Source organism: Nothoprocta perdicaria, unplaced genomic scaffold, assembly GCF_003342845.1.
Source record: "Nothoprocta perdicaria isolate Ctin4 unplaced genomic scaffold, notPer1 scaffold_206, whole genome shotgun sequence".
In the NCBI taxonomy this organism is placed as follows: domain Eukaryota; kingdom Metazoa; phylum Chordata; class Aves; order Tinamiformes; family Tinamidae; genus Nothoprocta; species Nothoprocta perdicaria.
The window spans coordinates 710,439-729,224 of record NW_020455272.1 but is presented as its reverse complement, the minus strand read 5'-3'; the positions used below and the strand labels follow the sequence as shown (position 1 = coordinate 729,224).

The 18,786-nt window shown below is 44.5% G+C and overlaps 1 protein-coding gene across 1 annotated transcript in view; it reads left to right on the top strand.

The window, feature by feature from the left end:
- The first annotated feature begins 2,839 nt into the window (after nucleotides 1-2,839).
- Nucleotides 2,840-18,786, top strand: part of MRTFA (myocardin related transcription factor A) — a 96,407-nt gene continuing 80,460 nt past the window's right edge. Inside the window, exons 1-2 of the mRNA XM_026038275.1 lie at nucleotides 2,840-2,897; nucleotides 12,046-12,202. Of these exons, the coding sequence (XP_025894060.1) occupies nucleotides 2,840-2,897; nucleotides 12,046-12,202 (215 nt within the window). The remainder of the gene's footprint in view (nucleotides 2,898-12,045; nucleotides 12,203-18,786) is intronic.

Below are 18,786 nucleotides of genomic sequence, written 5' to 3'. Positions count from 1 at the left end.
AATACCATAGAGGCCCAGAAATAAAGCCCTGAGCAAGAGAGGAAGCATTTATGGCTTGCCTAGCCCAGCTCACAGCACATCCCAAAGCACAAATAAGCAGAGCTTAGGACACCCTGACCCTGCTGACATTTGGGCTCTCCCTGTTGATGTTGCTAGTGAACTAGCTCTGTAACTAGCAAATTGAAGAACACTTTGCCTGTTTGGGAAAGTGCCTGTATTTTCTTTGGATACCTTATGTGTACCCTGTCGAAACAGCAAGGGAAGATGTGTATGTACACTTATTTTTGCTGTGCAAAACGCTCCTGACATGGCCGCATCCAGCTACTTCCCTGCCTGCATTATTACTGGCAAGGACAGAACCCATAAYTAATCCATCAGTGTTGCAGACCCATCACTAGCAGCAATAATACAGGTGGTSTACACAGGGAATGGAGGTGTTCTTGCTCTGCACCACAAGCCATCCGAAATGACTGGATATCCCCTTTTAAATTAGCTTTGTCCTTTTACATAGCTGCCTCCGCCACAAAACTGAAAGCTTTGCTAAATATGCACTAGAGCTTTCTGAAGGGATGTCGGCTTCAAGCCTAGCTGTATCACTGTAGATCTGGCAGTCAGAAAGTCTGGTTCTAATTATAAGAACCACAGGCCATAAAACAAATGTAAAATAGCTGAGTTTACCCGGCTCTTTTCCTTATCAAGTCTGGCTTAAAKTTGCTGATAACATTTCCAAATAGTTCAGGCAGAAACTTGCCTGAAATCTCATGTCTGGTATCTGTCTGTGGCCTGCTTGGCGTGTGGAACGTTTCATCTGAACAACTCAGCTATTTCTCTGAGCCTGACTAAGGAAAATGAGCTTTGCTAGTGTAAAAAAGCAAACCACAGCCTTTTCTGTCAAGAAATTGTAACACTGCTGGTGCTTTGGAGCAGGGACTTGGGATTTGAAGTTGGTCTCCCTGCTGTCCTCTGCCRCACGTCTGCTGAGGTGAAAACCCTCTAAGGGAAAACACGGAGCACCAGCACCTCCCTGGCTGCCTCTCAGTCAGCATGTGCCAGTGGTGTCCCCAAAGTGTCCCCTGTGCTGTGCACCATCCTTGGGCTGAGCAGAGCTTCTCCCAGAAACTGCGTGACTTGATGATCTTGAAGGTCTTGTCCAGCCATAATGATTCCATGTTCCTCCCAGGTGCAGGATTCTGTTCTGTTGTACTATACTATACATTCCATATTACAGAATCACAGAATATTCAAGGTTGGAAGGGACCTCTAAAGGTCATCTAGTCCAACCTTCCTGCTCAAGCAGGCACGCCTAGAGCATGTGGCACAGGGYGGAATCCAGGCGGGTTTTGAAGACCCCCAGAGTAGGAGACTCCACAACCTCCCTGGGCAGCCTGTTCCACTGCTCTGTTACCCTAACAGTAAAGAAGTTCCTCCTCACCTAGAGATGGAACTTCCTGTGCTCCAGCTTGTGGCCATTACCCCTTGTCCTATCGCTGGCCACCATGAAAACAGCTTGTCCCCTTCCTCCCTGCATTCTCCCTTCCTGAACTTATACATATTAATCATATCCCCTCTGAGCCTTCTCTTCTCCAGAGAAAACAGGCCCAGCTCACTCAACCTCTCTTCRTACGAGAGATGTTCCATTCCCTTAATCATCCTGGTTGCCCTTCTCTGGACCCTCTCGAGAAGCTCCACGTCCCTCTTATACTGGGGAGCCCAGAACTGCCCCCAATACTCCAGGTGCGGCCTCGCCAGAGCTGAGTAGAGGGGCAGAATCACCTCCCTTGACCTGCTGGCAACACTCCTCCTGATGCAGCCAGGATCCCATTGGCCTTCTTGGCCACAAGGAAACATTGCTGACTCATGGTTAACTTGGTGTCAACCAGGACTCCCAGGTCCCTCTCTGTGAAGCTGCTTTCCAGCAGGTCAACCCCTAATCTGTACTGGTGCCWSGGGTTATTCCTCCCCAGGTGCAGGACCCTGCACTTGTCCTTGTTGAACCTCATGAGGTTCCTCTCTGCCCATATTACTATGATAATAGTAATTACATATTTACTATATGTACTAYAAATTACATATTATTATGATTATCAGGATATGTTATATTGATAGTAATAATTATTCTGCTACTGAGAGAGCCTCCTCAGGACTCCTGCTCAAGTATAGAGAGGTAGGACAGAGGGGATAGAACAGAAAACAGGAATTAAAAACCAGAAGAAGAAATTTGGAGCAAAGAGGGTAACAAATAGGATCTGAACAGAGGGGAAGAAGGGGCGTGGGAAAGAGGAGAAGACCCCGGGTTGGTGGTGCAACCAGAAAGGCGCCTCCAGGCTTTGCTGATTCATGGGGCTCTGCAGCTCCTTTCCTCAGCGCCGCGTGTGTRGAAGCAGCCCAGAGACCTTGCTATCGTCGTGGCAGCAGTGCCACCCCAGGGCTGTCCTGGTGAGCAGAGGCTGAGCGGGATGCCACGGCCACCATCGCTCTGTGACAAGGGCTGGGGCTGGGACAGGGCGGCCGCTCCGGCCTAGGGCCAGGCAGAGGATGAAAAGAAAATAACCCCAGATGCAGCTCCCAGACAGATTTGGGCCATCTCAGGCTGGATGGATCGTGCTGGGCCGTTGCCTTGCCCAAAGTAAACGTGCAGCCGCAGTACGTGCTGGTAGTTCCCTAGGCCTTGTATGTCCTCCTCATAGAAAAAAAAATAAAACAAGGATTTTCCCAGATAAAAAAGGCACATCAGTTGGCAGATAGCTACATATGAATGAAAGCATCCTGAGAACTCTGGCCTTGACACAAAATGTCTGAGAGCTCCAAAACGCAAGCGCTGGGAACACGGAGTGCCCCGATGCGGCGCATTGCCATCACGTACCAGCAACCTGCRGTCACCCTCGACCCCATCGAGGGCAAAGCCCTGAGGGGACCCATGGGCTGCTGCTCTCCAAGCAGGGCCTCAGCACCCAGCGCATACGGGACCTGTGCCCGAGCTTGGTGCCAGCGAACGGTGTGGGGATTGCTGCCAGCTATTGCAATGTGCTGTTTTAAAACCGTTAACCGTCATCTCCAGAGCGCACGCCAAGCCCTTCCAGCTTGAATGCAGAGCAGCAAGTATCCGTTGCTTGCCTGTTTGTCTCTTTTAAGAGCAGAGGAGGAGAAGAGTTTATTTAGTTTAAAGCTTCTGCRCGTTGCAGGGTGTTTGATTTGACCAGCATGCCCGGTAACTTTTACGTGACACAGAAATGAGAAGCAGATCACTTCAGCGTGATCTAACAGTGGAATTATTTGATTTGGGGCTTGGTCACATCCCGAAAATACCAACAGTTAGAATCCTGCAGACACGGCTCAGCGGCGCTTTGTTTCCCTGATCCCACAGGAGCCAGTGGCTATTGGAAGCACAAGAGGCTGCTCCCCTTGACAGCATCTTGTCCAGCTGACCCAGGGACAAGCCATGTCCTACACATCCATCTGCCAAAGCAGAGCGATCAGCTGTGCAGATATTTCCAACCTTTGCTTGGAAATCATTAACAAAAAATGGAAAGTCTGCCTAGAAGCTCAACCTTGATCTTCAAATAATGATTTTTGACCGTTAAGATGACTTTAGATTTCCACTATAAATGTCGTTTAAACATTTTCTTTAGCTATTACTATCTTTTTCCAATACAGTGCATGAATGTAATGGCTATTTCTGTTCCTAACTGGAGTTTTAACATTTTCTCCATTTGGATTGAATCGACTTTACCACAGCACTTAAGGCCCAGAAACACCCCAGCGAAGAGAGGGTGCCCTAGATGTGAAAAGTAGCAGCATTTTCTCAGTTTCAGATCCCCCATCCATGCCAGACTCTCATATAGATTAGACTCCTTCTCCCTGCCCTTAAAGATCACTGGGGAAAGGAGGAAACAAACAAAGAAAAAGAGTAGATCAATTCTGCACTAAGAATGCAAATCGCTGTTGGCAAAATGATTTGTCTCCATAACTGGAAGAAGTACTTTTTATAGTCCAACAGATTTTAGAAGTGGAAAATCATGATGTATTTGTCTTCTGCATGCAGTGCCCAACAGAAGATTGTGCCATTCTTATATGCGTCATTTGCTATATGTGCCAGGTTTCTGTTCAGTTTTAATTTACTGCTTTTAAGGGCCACAGTGTCTCCCTTTCAGGGATTATTCAAAACAAGCGGAGAATATTGTCAGCTCATTCCATTTTAGGCAACCACCATCACCGTAATTTTTAAGTGGCTCCCATATAAAAATTCATAACAAGAGTGAAGCTCATACAGAACTTAATGTAGTATCTATTACTTTTGCTTTTTCAAAATAATGACTTGGAGAGAAGGTTTTGTTTGGTTTCTTAGGCTTTGTAAAGTTACTTATTTTAGGTTGCTTTATTTAGCTGATACTTTCGTTCCCTGTATTGAGCCAAAGTTTTCCTTTTCTCAAATACACTTGAGTTCTCCAAGCTATCATACCCATAGCATCAGTCATAAACAATCCTTCTTCCTTGACTTTTATATCCTCCAAAGTTTCACGAATAATCTTCACATTCTCTTCCATGGGTGTCATTCCACCTAATTATATATTTGACTAGTTTAGTTATTTAAAAGCATGGGTTTATATGGAAAATAAAAAACCTTTTAAAGTGTCTCTAGCTTTGAGGCATCTGCACCCAAAATATGACATCTCTTAGTATCGAATATTTTTAGTCTTTAGTTCCTCAGAAAAGTGTGATCAATCCCAGCCAGTCTTGGGCCACTAACTTGATGGAGAGACCTAGGCATTAGTGACAGGTCTCACAAAGCACGGTCTACATGTGGGAATGGGCCAGTTTTAGCGCAGTCCAGGATCTTTTTAGGTGTGATAGAAGGGTCARGTGCTATAGGTATCTACCACATCAAGCGATAGCTACAAGTGTGATAGCCCAGCACATAAAGAAAATCAGACATACAGCAACTGCAATGCGTGTAGCTCACTTCAGCCTCAGCTGAGCTGGGGCAACAGCCTAAATGTTTTGATGTATGTGCATGCAGGCAGTGGTAATGGGCACAAGATGAAGGGCGAAGGATCAGAAAAACTGGCATCACGCCTGGATAGGTGAAAACCTCTACTAACAGGTCTCAGTAGTAAGAAGCATCCAGAAAAAATACCCCTGCAGGCTACTATTCTGTCTGTGGTGGAAAGCAGCAAAAGATACCTCCAGSAAGAGTTCAAGAAAAGGATAGGATAATTTGCCCACAAAAGAAGTTATTTCTAATCCTGGGCTTTAGCCAGTTATTATGTGCCCTCAGGCAAGAGGTATTTTGTCCCTCAAACATAAAGGAGCTAATAAAAGTAACAGCCTCTAATTATATATATTTTTTGTTTTTATTCTAATCCTTTCTTATTCTGTAATAAATACAGCCCGTTTCCATTTTAAAATGTATCGCCTTTCAGATGCACTGAGGCCCCATTCTGTATGGGAGAAAGCAACAACCAGTAGAGCATCTTTATAGTCTTTTGTATTTCTGCCTTTTTTTTTTTAATTATGTTYCCTTTTCTGCATGTCTCCCTAGTCACAGGGGGATTCAGCACAGCAGTCTCTCCATTCCTTTAATCATATCTGTCACTCAGTTCCAAAATTAATCTCTTTTTTCCAGTATCCTTTTTTGAAATGAGAGTCCCCAGGGTATTTCAGGCAAAGCTGCCTCCTGATGTTATATAATGGCACCAAACCCATTTCTGGAGAAACTAGCCCTGCAGAGAGGCCTTTATCACTGAGCCCTTTAAGTCGACGTTTAACTCCGACCCTAAAGAACGGCTCCCTGCAAGCCGATGGAGCCTCAACACGTCACCATTGAGGGTGCTGATCGGTCCCCAGCATTTACCAACCACCCAGGTTGGTTCTGCAGGTCACAGGGGCTCCATGGGCAAAGCCCTGGCTTGGGGGTGGCTGGCCCAGCCCTCTGCTCCAGATGTGTTGTCAGCAGCTGGGAGCACCTTTGGAGTCCGATAGGCAATGCTCCAACTCAAGGGTRTTTTTCCTGGAAACAAACTTACACGGCTTCATCTGCTCGGTTTCAATGTTGCTATGAGTGGGGGCAGAAAAAAGTGGAAAGCAGCTCCAATATGCCAGAGAAAAAGAGCTGCCTGATGTTCTCATTAGAGATSAATTTCAGTCCTACTTCCTTAGCTCTTGCCTCTGTTTTCTAGGGTTCCTGTATTTACTATTTTGTAGAAAAATCTGGTCTGTCTGAGAGAAGCCTCTGCTGTGATCCCCAGATATTACTGTCTTTCCTTTTTTCCTTCTCTGATTCATCTCTCTCTTCTCAGGCACAAATCAGAATACTTTCACTTCCCTCCAGAGCTTTTCTTTCCACTGCTTTTAATACATATTTTAAATCACGGGTTTAAAATGGTTGCTCTTGCAATTGTAAATCCTGGCACTAAGGCCGGAGGGCTAAATGTTACGCTAATAAGCCCTACCCAGACGAGGGAGAGTTTGGGAAATACCAGACASGGTAGTTGGATTTCAGGTAAACACATCACCTGAGGCAGAAGGGCAGCCTGCAGTCAAGCTGCTGAATCCCAGCCACACTCGACGTATTTCTTAGTTGTGCCAAACAGCTTCTTGTACTCCTGAGTGAAGTGAATTTGCCTGGGYGCTGCCAAATTCCTGATCCAGGGACTACGTGATGCAGCAAAATAATCTGAAGGTGAGAGGCAAGATSATGGAATCACACAGAATCACAAACTGGCTGAGGTTGGAAGGGACCTCTAGAGATCATTTAGTCCAACCTCCTTCTCCAGAAGGGACACTCAGAGCACGGGTCATCCGGTAGCATCCAGAACACCAAAGACTTTCCTGGTGGGTGGTGGTTGCTCTGCTCTGTTTTCTGCCTTCACAGTCCTCTTGCCTTGAAGTCTGTGGGGTCACGGCAGCCTCAGGTTTCTAAGGGGGCCTCTTGGGCGCTCTTGGACAGCATGTTCCCTGCCCAGCACCTCTTCCAGCGAGAGGGACCCCATGGTGCAGTTCCCTCAGGCGCTGAAAATAACTCTGAACTTTCCCAGCCTCTGCCCGTGCTCCCTGGGGCTGCAGCCCTGGCGGGTGAGTCAGCTCTTTGGGGATGACATAGTAGCTGAGATCAGAAAGAAAAGCTCTGCAAAAAGGAATCTGAAAAGCCTCTTGTGCTCCCTGCTGCATCAGAGACATCTAAGCCAAGTAAACATGCGAGAATGACACACTTCCTCTCCCCAGGCGGATTACGCACCTCCCTGGGGAGCCCCCAGCTTGCGCCAGGATCGGATCTCCTCTTTCCAAATCCTCCAGCTGCACCTTTTCTAGGAAGGAAGTGGCTTGTCTTGCTTGGAGAACGTAACTCCTTCAAGAGTAGACTTCAAACACAGAATATCAGCTAGGAAAAAAAAAGAAAAAGACAGGCCTTAGATCATGCACTAAACCAGAGTGGGCGCCAGCACCTCTTCTTTCTTCAGAGCAAGCTGCCAGGTAGACCACTCCATCAAAATAATGTTCTGACTCATGGAAATCCTTCTCAACTCCCTCAACTGTTTGGTTGCCACCAGTCCTTGTTGTACGGATAAACCATACAGTCCCCCAGGAACTATTGTAAACGCAACCAGAGGCATCACCAGGATATTGCTGGCACATAGTCTCTGTGTTTCAATTCTTCTTTTGTAATTTAGTATGAACACTGAGGGGTAGGACAACAGGACCGATCCTCTAAATTTGAAGGCCTTTTGGGAAAATTAACTACTTTGYTGTCCATATCTTGCTAACAGTAAAAAGGCAGGCTAGCAAAGGGGAACTCTGTATGTTTTCTCAGGCACCTCCACGACACTTTCCAGTCAAAGGTAATGAAAGCCATCGCCAGATCAATAAAATCAGTGTGCTGGTATTTACTTTTGTCCTTTACTAGCAGATGAGTTGCTTTGGACTGTTCTGAAGACAGAAGATATAAGATGCCTTCCTTGGCCTTTGAAGTGAGCAGAAAGCTTTGATTTCTTGACAGAAAGTTATTGATAACTTTTTTAAGTCCCAAGCCTGGAAATACTCACTTCTTACCCTCTAGTGCTCTTACTCTTGCTTGGCTGATAGTTGTCTGTGTTCCTCTACATTTACATATCCTTTAATGCTTTATCCTCTCAACTCTGCAGAAGAATGGACCAAGAGCCAAAGTCTSTATATAACATCGAATTTGGACGGTTGTGCTCATTGCTGGTGAGTTGTGTGCAGCTGGACTTTGTGAGTCTGGCTCCATCTATGGGGAGTAGTAAAATACTACAATAACTGTGAAATTTTGTCAGGGAGAGGGTGTCAGCTTCACTCCTTCAGGACCCAAAGATTATGGCCACCCTTCAACTTCTTTCATGAACCACAACGTATCTTTATCACTGCACTCTGGGACAGTTGGTAAACACTTTTCCACCCATTTGTCTTATGACTTGGAAACCATAGCCTTAAGTTAATAATTTATATATTCTTTGATAGAATACACTGTGATTATTAAGCTTGGACTTTGATACCAGTGGAGCCACTTTTTACATGCACTTACCATTTCCTCAAACAATTTCTTTATCTGAAATTCCTGCAGTTGGTGTCTGCCAAAAGAACATTTTATTTTTTTATATTTCAATGTTTTTGCCCTCCATTTCCAGTATGTTGCTATTTCTTGCAGTAGGTGGATGAGCAGACAAAATCYTCCTCTTGAAAAGACAGATGGGGAAGTAGATCCCTTGCCTARCAAAGTCTACAATGACAGGCCAATGGTAGTGTCTACCAAACTAAAATTGCTGATCAAATTCAAAGAGAAATCCCTTATAAGAGAGGAAAACCATTCTTTTTTTCTTATGCTTTGAATGCAGCCATTGAAATACCTCTTGATTTATGTGCTGAAATACCTGAAAGATATTTATGTCCTCTTTCAAACTGCTTCTCAAGAGGTAGTCGTGCTGTGGGGATTRCAGGATGGCAACCAGACACTGATGTGCAGGACTTGGAGGACAAGAGCAAATCCACGTGAAATATGTGAATCTGCTAAAAATCTGCAAGCGACGACCACTGTATCAGCAGCCTCTCCCCATCATCTCTCACACTCCACTTGTCGTGACTTGAGTAAACACACCCGAGAACCCACCAGCTCCTYGTAGCTCAACCACACAACCCCAAACTCAACTGCTGCCTCTGGGAGGAGTTTCCCCAGGCCATGGAAAGCCCCTGCACCCAGCAGCTTGCACAGCTGGGGCCCTGCTGCTTGGGCTTCAGTAAATTCAGCCAGGATTGCTAAGCAAATGCTGTTGGACCCATACAGGTCCACACAAACCCCTGGGAATGTGGGGAGAAACTTGCAGAGATGCATACAACTAGTCAGAAGTCTAGTTAGCAGAATTCCTTACTTCCATGTRAAATAATGTTTCAAGGTGGAATGGTTAGCTGTGCCCACCAGGTTACTTTTTTGTTTCATTTATCCATTAACCTARAGCAAAGACAGTAAACATTATTAGGCGTGTTCTGAGTTGTTGGGGCATTAAGGTTTCTTTAATAGCTTATGGTTTTAAGCAGATTCATCTTCAGATGGCTGTAGGCCATCCAGCCTTTCAGGTTGAGCTTAGTGCTGAGCCATTTTAAGCACTTTATCTTAAGAAACACTCTTAAGGGCACCTTTTAGTGTTTTTCCCCTTTTTTTTTTTCCAGCCTTTCTTTAAAAAAACAGGAACTCTAAATGCAAAAATGAATGCAAAAAAATTAGTGCAAATGTTAAGTGCATGATGACATCAGATCTGGAAAATCTAAGTACTTCTGAGCAAGATTCCAAGCTTAGTTACTCATGCTAGCTACCCAAGGGTGACTTGATTTTGTAATCATGCAATTGTGTTCACAACTCTGAAAAAAAACTGTTTAAAGGCACTTAGAATCAGACCCACTGCAACTAGGTTGAATTCTGCTGTATTCCAATATATCTCACTGATGGTTTCTCTGTTGAATATAAACCTTCGTCTAACAGTAAGTCAAAYGGAGGATGTAACATACACAATGTGGTGTCTTCACTATTACTGTATTCTTATGAATGTTAAAAAAATCTTMATTTTAATCTGTTTTAAATCTTAGTGAAACTGAAAGCTACTGAAAATAATAGAGGCCTTCAAAAGTAAAATAAAAACTACAGTAATATCTGTTCTTCACTTTTTATTATGCTTGCTGGGGACAGTAATCTTTTACAGGCAAGCATATTTCTTTCTTCCTACTTGATATCTCTTGTGTTATTTATCAAAGTCCGTAAATACCCTTGAAACTTTAGAAATATGTAGCAATAAATACTGAAAATGATCAGTAGCATTGTCATAGCACAACCACATTTGAGACCTTAGCAAAATGATGAAATCTAAGCACAGAACCAAAGGTAAAGACTTCCACCTCTCAGATGTTCATCTGTTTGAAGGGGGATAGGGCCTGATGAATGGGACACTGGCTTATGAACTGGAAATCTGGGAACTGCTGTGAGTTCTGCTGCCAAATTGTCAAATGCCCTTGGACACATCTTTTCTCCCTCACTGCAAAGGGATCTATTAACCGGTCTCTCAAGCAATCAATCTCAAAACCTAGTTACACACCATAGGTATACCAGGGTGGAGGGACATCCTTGCTTTCTCATCTGTTTGTATCTTCTCTCTCAGAGCCCCAGAGTGCTATTTTTAGAAAGCATGGAAGGAGAGGAAGGTAAATATTCCTGACTAGCCGTTAAACCTAAAACTCCCTGAAATACCATCATCCCTGGGAAAATCTCACGCTTTTTTTCTTCTTTCACTTAACTACCTCTGCAGGGCTAACCCCGTCAAAGAGCATGGAGGAGAATTATGTTACACAAAGATTTATGTGTGGAGCCGGAGTGGAGCGGGATCTTGGGAATGACAGCACAGGGAACAGGGATAGCGGCTGGCGGGCAGTCACCGGTGACCCTGCTCGGTCTATCCAGCTTTTTGTGGGGGTTTCATTTTCGCCTACCTACTTCCCTACKTTTCTTTGCAGTTTTATTGCAGCCCCCTCATTCTTTGATTCTAGAAGTGAGTAAAGAAGGGGCAATCCCACCTTCTTCACGCCATTTGGTATTTTAGACCTCCCTCGCCCCCCTTCTTCTTGGCTCTGAAGGACGATCCCTGTTTCTTCTGCTTCCCAGTTCAAGGCAATCCCTCACTGAGTGTTTTCTGTGGTGATTTATGCCGGAAACACCATTTTGAGATACAATGACCAGAAGCAAGGGCAGCGTTGCAGATAAGGCTGCACCTATTCCTTGTAACGATACTGCAGTACTTCAACTATCCAGTCCTGCTCTTCAGGTCCAGTTACCACTCCTTGGCTTCCTTCGCTCCCCTAAAATGCAAAAAAAACCCTAAGGTTTTAACATGGGTGGCTCACTGATTTACTGTTTCATTTATTTATTTGTTTCTATCTCTCCAGGCAGTATCCATTACTTTGAAACTAAGAATCATTGCTGTTTTCTAAGAGAAAATAAATAAAAAATAAAAAAATAAAGGAAAGGAAAAAGGGAGGGAGACTGGACAGAACAACTGCCGAGTACAGGAGCAAACATGGGCAAACACCGGTCCCTGGCCCCATGCTTGTCCATCTGCCTCCATGGCCCCAAAATGGCCCCTAGCATTGGGTTTGGCCCCAAATTCATGGTGGCTCATGCAAGGGGGATACCCACCAAGAGCGTTCAGGAAATACTTTCTGGCTTCAAAAATGAATTAGAAAATAAATTTTAAAAAATTAATAAATAAATAAAATAACACACCCACCAGGACCGCGGCTGGCCCTTTAAGAGCGCAGACACTCCCTCCCCTTCGCCCCCGCCTCCTCGGGGCGCCCCGCCCTCGCCGATGACATCATTCCGCTTTGCGATTGGCTGCGCACCCCGTCAGCCACCGTGCGCCCGCCCTCCCGGCGCCGCTGGCCCCGCCTCAGCCCCGTTAGCTTCCCCAGGTGCTCGAGGCCGATTGGCTGGCGCTGCTGACACTCAGCCCCCGCTCTCCGCTCCCATTGGCGGAGCTCGACGCGTGTCTGCAGGCGAGCAGGCTGCGGGGCGGCAGCTTCCGCGGTTGCGAGGCGCCGGGCGGCGGCGGCGGCGAGGCCGGGGCGCCCGCGCGGGGGACGCGCCTTGGCGGCGGCGGCGGCTCCGCCAGGGCAGGGTAGCGGCGGCGGCGCGAGATGGAGCCCTGACCAGGTAGGCGCGGGGGAGGGCGCGTGCCCGAGGGAGCCGCCCTGGCGCGGGGACGTTGGGGCTCGCAGCGGCGGTTGCGGCGGTTGGGGTGGGAACCGCGCCCCCCCCCACCCCCCCCAACGGTTGCGGCGGGGCCGGGCGGGAGCGCGGCTGGACAGCTCCGCTGCGCGCCTCAGCGCGGGGCGCCCCCGCCCGCCGCCCCCGGCTCGTGCGCCCCCTGCCCCGCTCCCCCGCTGCCCCCTCGCCCCGGATCCCGGCGCTTCCTCACGGCGCGGCGGCGGCGGGAGCGCAGCGGGGCTCGCCCTCCGTGCCGGGTTGGGATGCGCGGGGCTGCTTTGCTCGGCCGCGCGCTTGGGATGTCCCCCGGGCGCYCCTTCGTCCCGGGAGTCCGTCCAGACCTTCCTGGGGCAGGGAAAASGCTGCGGGGGAGCAGCGTTTCTTCATAAGCCTCGCTGCTCAGAACCGTGGTCCAGTCCAAAGCATTTCGTCTTATGTGCAAGTGAAAACATCAACATTTGCCAGCAAAAATAACATCTGGAGACCTTTATGGCTACCTTTATGTACCCTAGCAATATTTCATCGTGCAAATTTCATGCTAAACACACTCCTGCCCTGGTTTTGTTTCAGAAGGTGACCCTTCAGTGAGGTGGATATGGGCTATCAGGTTTGTCTSTGTGTTTTTGGAAAAGATAAACTGTAGTTATTCTGGGCTGAGAGGGTCTACCCAATATTTCAGCATGGAGATTGAGCAAAATCAGTGTACTGATTCTGGCTCAATTTTGGCTTTATTTTAAGCTTGCATTTGATGTTCTGGTTAGTTAACCTTGCTATAGCAGACATTAAAAGGATAGCTTTTGGTTTCAGGTAACTGTACACATGAATTTCAGCACTTATTTCAAAGTATGTCGTACTGCTTGCACATAAAACATCAGTCAGAGGAAAACAAAACAATAAAACCACTAATACAATCCATAGTTTTGAAGCGCCATTCCAAAGATCCTTCATTCTTTGCTGAAGGAGAAATGAGAGGGAGGCCCATTTGTTCCTGTTTGCTGCGGTGATTAAATGAGTGATCTAATGGYTGTGATTAAATACATTCTAATAATAGATTTAAAAATAAGCATATGCTCGGAAGCTGACTAGAATTCCTTTTTCTGATCTTTAAACTCCTGTTTCCTGCTGAAAGGAGAAAGCGTCTCACAACTGAGAGTAAATGCCTTAAGGTTTTCACAAATGGTAGAATTTACATCTCCTCAGTCACTACATAGGACTGAAAAGGACCCAGTAAGTTCCTTTCTTATTTATAATGTAGGTACCAAATAGAATTTCGCAAGGAGTGAAATGTCAGTTATTGTTTTTTGGGCATCRTATTTTTACATACGAAATGTAAGTAACACTGTGTTTGCTGGTTCCAGCAGTTACAGAAATAACTTTCATTTCCATTTAGCTAAAGCCAGCCACTTCATCATCAGGTGGGAAATAAGAAACACTTTTGAAATGAAAATGAAGACTCCTGGGGCAACCGTCAGATTGTTAAACCCAGTGTAAAGAAAGGGAATATAGAAGATGCTTTGACRTAGAGCTGCATGAATATGGCAGTTCTTTAAATGTGCTGTTTCAGACAATGTTAAATTTTCCTGCCTTCAAATACGAAATAATGGGAAAGTCTCGGAAGGGAGTGCTTGCTTGCGACTGTTTCAAAACTGCGTCTGCTGGTGTGGTAAAGCAGAGGCGTGTTGTGCCAGCTCGTTTATCCTTGAATCTCCAGGGGAATTATGCTTTCAAGCAATCAGAATACACCTAAAATTAAATAAAAACAAAACCCCGGCCCTAGACTCAGCCTTCACCGTTGAGTCATGATTACTTTATTGTGTGGTATTTGGAGGAGGAAAGTGGAGAGGAACAGGAGGATTAGAAGAAGCTTGAAAGGTTTGGATGGTAGAGCAGAAAGCAGATAAATTCTTAGGATGTGTGTCAAAACCTCAGAAACCTTATCAAGAGGAATTGTTTGCTTACTTGAAATGGATGAGATGTCCTAGTGATGTGTCTCCATGTGTACTTTTCTTGCCTAAGAAGTAGAATTTATAGTAATTCCAAGAGTCTCCCGTCTTTGTGTACTCAGCTGTACTTCCTGTACTCCAGATGATGCAATGTGAATGTCTCAAGATCTTTTTCATTCTGACAGCTCAGTACTACACTTAAAATCCCTTTGAAGAGAACAGTTAAGAAAGTAAGAAGAGTAACAATTAGTAAATCTTAGTATGGTTCTGCAATACTCTTCCTTGAAAAAATTTATCAAAGATGTCCTGAGGGTCATGGCCTTTTCCTGAGGAAACTGTTGAAGAGGAAGCAGAAAAAGCAACTATTCAGCAGTTTGAAACCATCAAATACTCTGGGAAAGGCAAATCTAATTATTTCCTGCTGGACACACAGCTGAGCTGAGACTGAAAACAGAGGATGTGGTTACACAGACGTTTTTTACTGGCGGRTCTGTCTTAAACGGCTTGTATTCCCATCTGCTTATTTTATTTCACTTGCTTTTTAACCACCATGTACTATCACCTCAGTAGTGATATTATGTCTGCATGCTGAATCAGATAAGAGAAATGGCTTTTAATCTATGTACGTTCTGTTCCTCTTCCCCCTTACCTCCAAAATGTAAAGGTGGAGGAGGGTAGAAGGAATGCCCGGCTGGAGCGGAGGGAACGGAGAGCTGAAGCTGATTAKTAAGTTCTGTGGCCAAAAGTAACATATTTGGAGCCATAGCTTACAGCCAGCCCTATGATTCATCATTTATGAGCATTCTTCAAATAGCAGACGAAATATATGAGTTTGTGTCCGTTCAGAAGCTCTAATTTCTTTGTCAAATATTCCGTGCTGGGCTTCAGGGAAGTGCGTGTGGTTAATGTGCATGTTCCACCTTGCCTCCTGTGAGCGCTTTATGGAGCGCAAACACGCTTAAGTGGCTTCTTCAAGGGAAATGAATGGCACTGGAGGGAAGCCAGTTTACATTACCAGGCTTAGGTATGTCAGAGTGGTCGGTCAATGTGTTGAGATTTCCAAATGCAGGTTGTCCTTGYGGAGGGCAAATGATGCATGCAGCTTATACAGAGATCTTCTGTAAATCGGATACTATGTTTTCAGATGTTAAGAAACAATGATGGTAACAGTAACTCCTTTTTTTGGATCCTTCTCTTAGTTTGGCTTTGAGACACGAATTCTCCAGGCAGGTCAATTTGAGTTTGTCCCTCAGCACGCTACTGTGCTTGTTTAAATTTGATTGTTCTATATTTCAGAAACTGAACTAGTAAATTGAGCTTGTGCAGTGCTCCTTCTCCACCCACACCTCCCCATTTTCTTGTGTGTGTGTGTGTGTGTGTGTGTGTATAGCATTGTTATTCCTGTGTGAAGAAATACTTGATTTAGGCACATAGCCATGTTGATAAGAGCTCTTAACAACTAAGAATGTGATATATTTATTTATTTTTTTAAAAACCTTGAAAGCTAAAGGCTTAGGAGATCTTTTAATTCAAGACAGTTTTTGACCTTAACTGTATGCCTGCCATCCATCCTTCTTTGCTCTCCTACCACAAAGTAGCATCTTGACTACTTCTGCTTACCCTTTCTAATTAACTTGTGCTCCCTATTTCAGCTTGTTTTAGCCCTGCTGATCCAGAAAAGCAGGGTTTTGGTGAAGTGCAGTCGAGGAARCTTGTAGCTACAGCTACCTGAACCAGCAAGCTATTTGTAAGGAGCTGATCAACAGGGGCTGCTTCTGCAGAAGTTTTAATTCATGCACATAAAAATTTTCCCCTTGAGCACAGTCAGGAGCTGCTGCTGCTGTTGTCTGTGCTTGCCACGGTGTACACTGAAGTGTTTAGATACCATAATGCAGGAGCCTCTGGTGTCAAGTGCAGAAAGTAACTTRTTTTTCCATCTTCCAGCAAGGCAAATAAATATGCTGACTTCACATCTTCACAGTATCCTCATATTTAGAGGAACATGAGACTAAAGTAATGTGTCTGCTCTTGTGAAATGAACTTTCTTTGGGGACAGGAGTCTACCCAGCAGAGTGGTATAACCTCAAACTAATATTTCCTCTACTGTGTGGCAGTCCTGACTCGTCCTAGATGTGCCAGGGACAAGGTGTGTGTGTGTGTGTTGTGGTTCCAGGAGCTCTACCTTTTCTGTGGCATAGCAGAGAGGTTAGGATTTGCCTTCACAATCSATCCATGCAGTTGACAGCCTGTTTATCACAACTCGAATGAGATAGCTCCTACACGCAGTCATAACCATGTTATGATGAACTCATTCTCTCTGCAACTGTTTGTGAAGGTACAGTTCAGTAAAGATGAAGCAGGATTCACTTTCTGTTAATTACAGAGAACTTTTCCTCCTTCAGAAGAAGGCTGTTGGAAAAGCACTGCAAGATTCTTCCTGAATGTTTTTTCTTTAAATTTCTCATTTTTTTTCTGATATTTTTCTCTACAGAATGTGATTGCAGACTGTATTTTAATTTCCATTGGTTTGTACGAGATAGACCTAGTTTATGATGTTTTTAAACCTGCATGAGAGGCTTTTCCGAATGATTGATAGGGCCAAGTTAATGTTAGGTCCAATTTAACAATGTCTCTCAATTTTTCTCATACCTCCTATCTTGCCTGCTTTACTGAAACAACTCTTGTTGAATCTAAACCTTTTACAAGCCTCCAGTTGAGAGGCAGCATGATCGTTAGAAAGATAGGCTATGAAATGTGTGTTACCCCATTCAGGTCAGACTCGTGAATCATGTTAGTGAATTTCGGTGTTGCTTAGGTGCCTTCAAACTCCCAAGGCACCAGTGAAGGCAATAGTCCGTTGTAATCACTGGAATAGCAGCCATTTGGCTTGAATGTGTAAACAGTGACGTATAAACATTTCCATTGGATGGAGAAGTTTATCAGCAAGAYGAGACTTCTGCATTTCTTAGAGATGAGACTTTTTTTTTCCCCCCTCCAGAAAATCTGGGACAGTAGGAGTCAGCCTGCCATGACTGTATGGTCAGAGGAAAAAAGGAGGACTAAAGGACTGTTTTGATTATACTATAGGCAAGGAGTTATAAAAGCTGTTTAACCATGGAAGTTAGTGAGAAAATACTTCAGTTATCAGATTAATCTTTGCTCACAGGCTGCAGTATGGAAAGAGCAGTGAAGAGCTGATCTTTCATTAGAACATTTTAACTTTACATTTTAACTTCATTTACTTGATTTTAGCATTAAWTATAAGGATGATTTGGTAAATTTATTGTAAAGTGTGATTTGATACTGGAAATTGAATTTTGAAGGTGGCACGTGCTTGTTTTCATTCTTCCAAGTTGGATTGAAATTCCATGCAATGATTAAATAAGAATGACAGAAATACACTGTATACCTGAAGCATCTCTTATTTGTATGGCACACTTTGCCTATGGCAAGCCAACTTATCTCCTACCTGAGGTTCAGATGACTAAAACAGTAAATCACACAGTTTAACCACCTTCTAGGGCTGAGCAGGAAGGTCCTTGAGCAACAGGGCTAAACATATTAATGCTGGCCTTTCACTGGCTCTTTTAAAGGATCTAGAAGAAAATTTTAGTAGAGAGAGGAAGAGAAGTATGCTGCCCTAGTATGTTGTGAGAAGGCTAATGGGAGTGCTGGCAACTCAGGAGATATAAACAAAACCAGGCAACGAAGTCGCTGACGTAATTTGTCCTCTTTTCTGAGTTTGTGTGGATGGGTATACATACACATGCATAGTAGGAACAGGTCTCTGCCRTGGGGTGGAACTGGCAGATCAAGAAGCAGCTCTGTGTTGGAGATGTTTTGACTTGAGTGAGATTCTGGAGAACATGGATGTTCAGTGCTGGGAGTGAGAACCTGGAACGTGATGATTATCCAGCTTTCAGTGGTGTTGCAACCTTAAATCAGAAGGCAATATGCAGTGAATCAAGATTACGGGAAATTAAGGATTGGTGAGCAGAAATAAAATATGTCACTAGCTGGCCTAAATTTTTGTGTGTGAAATGCAATTTCTGGAGTGGTTTTATTTGTTTAGGAAGCATTTTACTTATTGGCTTATAGTGTCAAACTCCTACAGTGGTCAGTTTTCTAATGGTGTTTTTTTTTTTTTTTTTTAATATTTTCCTTGGTTTCTTGAGGCTTCAAAACCAAGGCCTTTTTATCCTTGCATTTCTTAGGAAATCTAAGATTTATAATTCTGTAAAAGGCACTGCGTAATTATACACTTGTTCTTATATCCTTTCATCATTATCGTGTCTTAATTACTATTGCATTAGTTCAGCCTCTTTAAAAAATATGGTTTGTCTCTTGCTGTGAATTTTCACTTTAAGTATTTAAATAACTAATTGTTCTCAGTATTGCCTTGCTGTGCTAATGCTGAGGTGTCCTTTGTCCCTTTGGCCTCAAGTTTGCAATTGAGGAGGTGCCTGGTCTCTTGTTTTCTCTCACTGATAGAATATTGTATTATCTCAACTGTGGTCCTGTGCTTCTGTTGAGTGGTACTGGTGCCTTAAACCTTGGAAAGTCTGGAAGCCTTAAAGTTTGAAAAAC